The sequence below is a fragment of the Rhizophagus irregularis genome, chromosome 15 (assembly GCF_026210795.1).
Source record: "Rhizophagus irregularis chromosome 15, complete sequence".
Taxonomy (NCBI): Eukaryota; Fungi; Glomeromycota; class Glomeromycetes; order Glomerales; family Glomeraceae; genus Rhizophagus; species Rhizophagus irregularis.
Window position 1 is genome coordinate 4,464,809 of NC_089443.1, and position 7,408 is coordinate 4,472,216.

At 26.0% G+C, this 7,408-nt stretch overlaps 2 protein-coding genes across 2 annotated transcripts; both read right to left on the reverse strand.

The window, feature by feature from the left end:
• Positions 1 to 349: 349 nt before the first annotated feature.
• Positions 350 to 1,605, reverse strand: OCT59_007706 (uncharacterized protein; the record flags this gene model as incomplete). Its single annotated transcript, XM_025310270.2, has 2 exons — positions 350 to 464; positions 542 to 1,605. 2 exons carry the CDS (start codon positions 1,603 to 1,605, stop codon positions 350 to 352), a joined length of 1,179 nt encoding a protein of 392 aa, XP_025184032.2.
• A 3,962-nt stretch (positions 1,606 to 5,567) lies between these two features.
• Positions 5,568 to 7,031, reverse strand: OCT59_007707 (uncharacterized protein; the record flags this gene model as incomplete). The annotated part of the gene is made up of 1 exon (XM_066150523.1): positions 5,568 to 7,031. The coding sequence occupies one exon, from the start codon at positions 7,029 to 7,031 to the stop codon at positions 5,568 to 5,570; it is 1,464 nt and encodes a 487-aa protein (XP_065998869.1).
• Between the last annotated feature and the right edge of the window lie 377 nt (positions 7,032 to 7,408).

Consider the following 7,408-nt stretch of genomic DNA (forward strand, 5'->3'; position numbering starts at 1 on the left):
TATTTAATAAAGGTAGTTCATGGTTTCTTTTTGATAATGCCAGGCGGCATTATGTAATTCCAGCCCCGAAGAGATGCGTAGTAAAATTATTGCCGATCTCTAGTTACCCGTGTCCGCTCAAGAAATCTGAAGACGCATTTTTATACAAATAAATTGCAAAGATTTACTTATCGTTTCGACAAGCTTAATTTATTTATTGGCGTAAGTCAATTTGCATATTTATTTTCTCAAAATTTAAATCGTCAAAATGTATGGATTTGCTTTTTAATATAAACACTTTAGAAAATCTAAATTTAATACACTTGGATAATATTACATCTAAAATCTAACATAAATTGTCAATTTGAATTTAAAAAAAATTAACAATATTTAATAGTATACAAACAAAAGACAATAATAGATTAAAACTAATATGTATTCCAATATTAATATCTGGAGGAGTATAACTTTGTTTAACGTCGTACCTAAAATTAATAAAATTTCATTAAAATAAAAATTAATAAAGTAATTTATTATTAGATAATATACTAATGAAATTTACCCTAAAACTCCCAAGAATCGTCTCAAATTAGGACCTATCGGACCAGTTGTATTAGTACTACCAGTTTTTTCCATCTTATCATCAAGAGTTTCTCCGCTAGTATAACTATATACCATCAAAAAATCACTAGTATTATTATAAGTTTGCATGTCTACATGACCAATACTTGAACCATTGTTAAAAAGGATACTAGTCTCTAATAAGAGGATATCATTTTGATTGGGAGATAATTGATTACTGGATTGTATATTAGATGTAAGTAGAAGACCCATTGTACCACGCGTATTATTAGCAATATTATACACATATTGAGCTATTGAAAATTGCGGCGATTTCGAAAACGAATTAATAAAATCTTGATCAGAATATGTTGTTAAGTTATACTGAAATTGATTTAATTCATCGGTCATAGATGAAAGAGATTTTCCGTTTTGCGTTAGTACTATAAATTTATCAAATATGTTTTCAACGAATAGAGGTTGTGAAGGTGAATCTCCAAAACCAGGTCTTAATGCTGTTTTTAAAGGATAATCATCCCATGAATTTGTAAATCCTAATCCATGAATAAATTCATGAATTACAACGTACAACAAATCCACATATCCTACTGGCATAGGCAGTGGATCTCCTCTAAACCAATAATCCTTTTGTGAATTAATAATTAACTTAATATCATCACCTGGTTCATATTTTGAACGAATTTGTTTATACAGTGCTAATGGGAATGATCTCACTTTACCATCAGTATCATTAAATTTAATTATTAATGGGGATGCGGATGCTATTATATTATGATTATTATTAACATCACAATTTCGTTCTTTACATAAATCTAAAAATCCTGCATCAATTTTTATTGAAAGTTTGAAATTCAATGTGGCTGTTATATATTTTCCCGCTAAATTGATTACGTTTTTTACTTTATCACATTTTGTTTTATCGCTTGTACATTGAAATTTAGTTATGATAAACCAGTTTGTTGGTGATGGATTTTGTGATAACGTCGTTCGTGTTAAACATAATAATGATAGAATGATGAAAAAAATTATTGTTAAAATCTTCATTTTTCTTAAAAAAAATTAATTTTCAAAAAAAAAAAAATATTTTTTTCTTTATAATACGACCTTTTGAATGATTTTTCTTTTTTATATAAAAAAAGATGATCCGTACGCATCATGCATGATGCAAAATCTAGGCTGACATACATAAAATATGATGATATAATTAATATATTGACAAATTATGAATTCAATATCGAGTTAGAATTATAATTTTGGCCAATGTTAACAAAAGTTTATTATCAGTTCCAAGAACACTTCAAAAAAATTTCATAGAAAAAAATATATAAGATATTATTTTCCTTCGTTATATATGTTGATATGCCTAATGCTTGAAAAAAAGCAAATGTTCTTAACCAATTTGGATGTTGCGCCAAAAACATATTACCGTAAGTGTGATACAAGGACTACATTTGAAATTTCCTTTTGTAATTATTTAAATAAAAAACTTATGAAATCTAATTTCATTCTGCACTACAAAAAAAGAACTATAGTAGACAATAATTTATTTATTTCAGAAAATATAAATGAAACGTTCCGAAATTTGATTCTTTCTCGTTTTTTTCACATGGAATTTCAATACATGATGTTGGCACATATAAAATACATGTAGTGCTGCGCCAGTTTTGGAAGTTTCTCAAAGAATATTTAAAAAGTTCAATAGAAAAAAAAAATCGACTAATTTCACGTATATGTAAAATGACTCAATGTAATTATAATAATAAATTTATGGAAAAAAAAATCAAACGATTATTTTCTATCTGGAAAAAAAACTGCGTCTGCAATTGTGACGTCTAGTGTTTTGATCCGGATAAAATCTTAAATATTTTAAATGAGATTATTGCCGAAAAAAGATTTTAAATCTCAGCTCTGAATAGACTATAATTTCGACCAGAATATTTAATATATTATGAATCAAAAAATTGGTAATTCTGATAGTTCCATCCTGAATTAACCGAAACGGATACCGGATAAAAACCGGATAAAACCGCTTCGGATCCAAACACTAGTGACGTCACTAGCCTTAAAGGGATGAAGTAATTAGTAATTAACGCCGTAATAATTGTTTTGGCTTTTTTTTTGTAAATTTTATTTAAAATAAATTTTATTAAACATAAAAATCGAATATTTCACAGAAAAGAATCGTATAATTTAAATCCCGTGACCAAAATTCAAAATTATCAATATTAACCTTTTTTTCATCGTTATTAATAATAATCAAAGAGAATGATTTTCGTCAAATTTATAAATAATGATTAAAATTCTTCAGGAGGTATTCTTGACATATATGATATTAAGATACCATTATGTGAATATTTTATAAAAGCCTCTAATTTCTCATTTTCGTTCAAAAAATTCCCTCCGCATAAAATTCTAACGCTTTCTAAATTCTGACAATTATTAAAGATTAATTTCAATTTATTATTTTTAATTCTAGTGAAAAGTTTTCATAAAAATTTGCTATTGCATAAATTTAATAATATTCCATTATCACCTACTTTAATATAAGATTCTTTTAAATTGTTTCCATTAAAAATTTTATCAAATTAAATATTTTTAATACTTTGTAATTTTGGGAAAGAAATATCTCAACTCAATAAAATAGTCATGATCATCATTAATAATAAATTTAAAGTTCTTATAAATTTTATAAATTTAGAGATAGGTATAAGATCACGCACTGGGATGCCGAATCTAGAGATCTGCTCTTTTTCCACAAATTTAGGAATTTACAATGAATTCGCCAATTTTCAGCAAGGGACCTGCTGTTTTCAGTAGGTACCCACAGGTCCCATTAATATGGTGATTATTACACAAGCATATCAGCAAAAATATTTCCCTTTCAACAACATTTGAAATAGAAAATATAAATTTAGTAAATTTAGTAAATTTAAATAAATTACCAAATTCTTGGGAAATATCGATTGTAGGATAAAATTCAATTTATTACTTACAAAAAGTATTCTATTATGAATTTTAAGCAACAAGGAAAATTTTATTTTAAACTCCTTTTTTTTTAAAAAAAAAAATACAATGTAATTATTGCTTCTACGTAAAAAAAAAGAAAATTTTGTGGACATTTAATAAATAAGAATTTAAAGTTGCAACATTTTTCGAAGTTTTAATTTTTAAAATATATCATCTACCCAAAAACTTAATTATGCTTCCCATGGAAGGATTGATCCTGTTAAAATCTATGCTTAAAGAAAAAATCAGCAAATTCGCCTCGCCCAAGTTCCACACATTTCTTTAAAAAAAAAAAATTTTTTGAAAAGTTTTGATACTTCTCTTTGAAACTTATTGATCCAAGTAGTCATCGATACCTAAAAAAGTAACCAATCCTTCCATGTTCCATACAAAATATCTCCTCAAGTATAATTTAATTTTTTTAAATAGGGTAAATTGATTTATACCCGAAGTATTTGAGTCAGTGCTATACGGTAGTTCTTTATGGATTTCATTTTCAATTTCGGTCACGTTATCCTAAAATAAAGTAAATGCAATCTTAAAAGATGGTTTATTTAAGTGTGCGAAAAGTAAAGGCGAAATTTGATAATTGCTACCATGCAATACTAAAGACTCCTTGCAATTTTATTTGAAAAATATTTTGCCGCTATAGCATTTGCACTCTACCAGTTCGGGTACAAGTCCTTGTATATCGTTCGCTTTCTTAATACGATTCAATAGCTTCTCTTTGATTTCAATTTTAATGCTCTTATTTGTTGAAAATATTTATCTGTAGGGCTCCGGAGACTTGAAAAAAAAAGAAGAAATGTCAGCACGTTCCTCTAACGTAATTAAACATATTTCCCCCAATATATCTTCTAGGCTCGTCCAGAGTCTAGAGACTTACAAAAAAAGAAAGAAATCGAGCGTTACTAAAAAAAAAATAAATAAAAGAAAAATTTTATTTATAATGAAATAAAATATACCGGTTTACAAAAAATAAAATAATTTTTTTTTTAAAAAAAAAACTTAAAAGATTATCAATTGGAACGACCATATAAAAAATGCCAATTGTTTTTTAATATATTTATAAATTAAGACGGTTAATCTCAATAATTTTTCATAAAAAAAAAAATATTATTATATTTTTTCATTTGGAAGACAAGTTAACAATCGCTCCACACCAAATGCGGTTAACTTATAAGCATGAACTCAAAATGCAATTAAGTTTGTGTTTGTGTGTTACAAAAGTCATGTGTGGGTTACCTATTATGGATTAGTTACATTTAAGGTATTTGTATAAATAAATCGTATCGATAAATAAGATTTTTAAATTATGAATATAGGCTATTTGACAAGTGCAAATAGAATATATATTACATTCTTTTTTAGTTTATTTACTCCAAAATTTTGGATTTTATTCAACGTGAAGTTGATTTCATGATAATATTATTCGATATAATGGAATAACAAAATTTGAGTCGGGTAATATTAATGTAAAATTTAATGATTATTTCTTTTATTCACTAAAAAATTATTAATTAAAATGTCAAAAGAAATTAATAACTGGGCAACAAAATTATTTGTATTTGAAAGGAAACTTTAGATAATTCTTAGATAATTGGCTCGGCGACCCGTGATCTCATCGGGTGTCGATCCACGAATAGTTTTACTGCGGAATCAGCAATTTTATAATGCGAAAACACCTTAATATTAATTGATGAATAGGTTAATAATTAATCGATAAAATTACTAGAATTATAAATCGAATTATTAGTATTAACTTTCATGACTATATTTAGTGCTTTAAAAACGCAATTACCAAGCTGAATTCCCCTCGCGCCAAGATTTCGTGTGAGCGAATCTTACCTCTAAACGGAATTATTACTTACCAACTTCTAAAACCTGTATAAAAAGTACCAAGTACCGTAAACTCATATACAACAGTAAATATGGTATATATATAACAATATTTTTATTATAAATAATTTAAATAATACAAATAATAAAAAATAAAACCTTTAATTGTAATCATCATCTTCATAATATGCGACTTTAAATTTATTAACAATACCTAATTTAATATATCTTTTAATAATTTCCATATTCTTCTCATCTGTATCCAAGCTAAAACTAAATGATTCATCTTTAATAATAATCAAAGAGATTGATTTTGGTTTACGATGTATCCAATTTGTAAAAAAGGATTCTAATTCATCCGGTAACAATTCTGATTGGGTATAATATTGATGATATAATATAATTTCACAAAGATTTTCATGTGAGTATTTCACAACTGATTCCAATGCCTCCTTTTCACTCAAATATTCACCTCCACACCATATTTTAATACTTTCCAAGTAAATGCAACTTTTTAATATCATTTGTAGCGTCTCAATTTCATCATTTTTAAATCCAGTGGAAAGTTTTCTAAGTTTTGGACAAAATTTTGCTATGACTAAATTTAAAGAATTATCACTATAATTACCTTCACCATCACCTATATAAAATTCTCTTAAATTATTACCGTTATTTTTTAAGAAAGTTATTAATAATTCATAACTTACGAATATAAATGGAATTTTTAAAATTTGTAAATTTGGAAAAGTAACATATTGTAATCTTTCAAAATCTTCAAAATCATAATAATCGAATGATAATTCAAGTTCTTGTAAATTTTTAAATTTAGCGACAAATAATAATGATACGTCATAATTTCCACTCAGATTAAGTTTAATTAAAGTATCATAGTGTTTACTTGTTAATAAAGGAATTATATCATTCACTTTATTATCACCACGATATTGCGCTTGTTGTTTTAAACCCAAACATTTTAAATTCTTTTGAACTGAGATTAAATTTGATAATCCGTCAGAATTAACTTTCTCAAATGTTATATTTAGTGATTGTATATTATGACAAATTTGTGATAATTGATAAAAAAATTCGGACGAAATATCTGAACTACAATTTAATTTTGAAAGATTTTTTAAACAATCGTTTGCTCCAGGATATGTAGTAAGAATTACTTTTGAAGTATTCTTATAAAAATCTAATTCCATTAAAGAAGGAATTTGTGTCATAAATAATTTAAATATTTCTCGGGCCACTATAAATGTTTTGTCGTCAAGATCTCGTGGAATGATATATTTTTTACTTTTAAGAAGAAGTTGTTCAACCTTATTATAAATTCTATCAATTGAAAGAATTTTACAAAATGATGCGTAATTAAATGCGGGAAGCTTTGAATTCGAAGTTGAAACCATGATCCCGTTATTATATAAAATTTCTTTTGACTCATTTGGAAGACAAGCAATTAGAGTGTCATAATTTGAAGTACTATAATCCCAAACATCTCTCCATAATAATTTAACAGAAATTTCGCACCATAAACGATTGACTAATAAACATGAATGTAAGGTGATCTGATCTTCTTCAAAATATTTAAAAATTTCACTTAGACAATCGGCGGGGAGTTTGGACATTGTTAAATAAATTGTTTAAAAGAATTTTTTTAACGAATCTCTATGGTGCGTTTTGACTGTACATTAGGTAAAACAAAAAAATGCACCAGTAAGAAAAAAAAAAATGTTTCATTTTTTTTTCAGAATTAAAGTTCATTTACAGCAATTGTGTTACAAACCCTAAAAATACTAATTTTACAAATCGAAATAATTATCCTATCAAAATATGAGTAAATATAAATTGTTTATATTAAAGTACTTGAATTAATTACATATTTAGCGTTAGTTACTCGATCACCTGAATGCTGATCCGTTATATAACAAGTTACGTAAAAATTGTTTTTCTATATCTGATTCATCATCATTACTTTTTTAAACTAGTATAAAAAATATTTTTT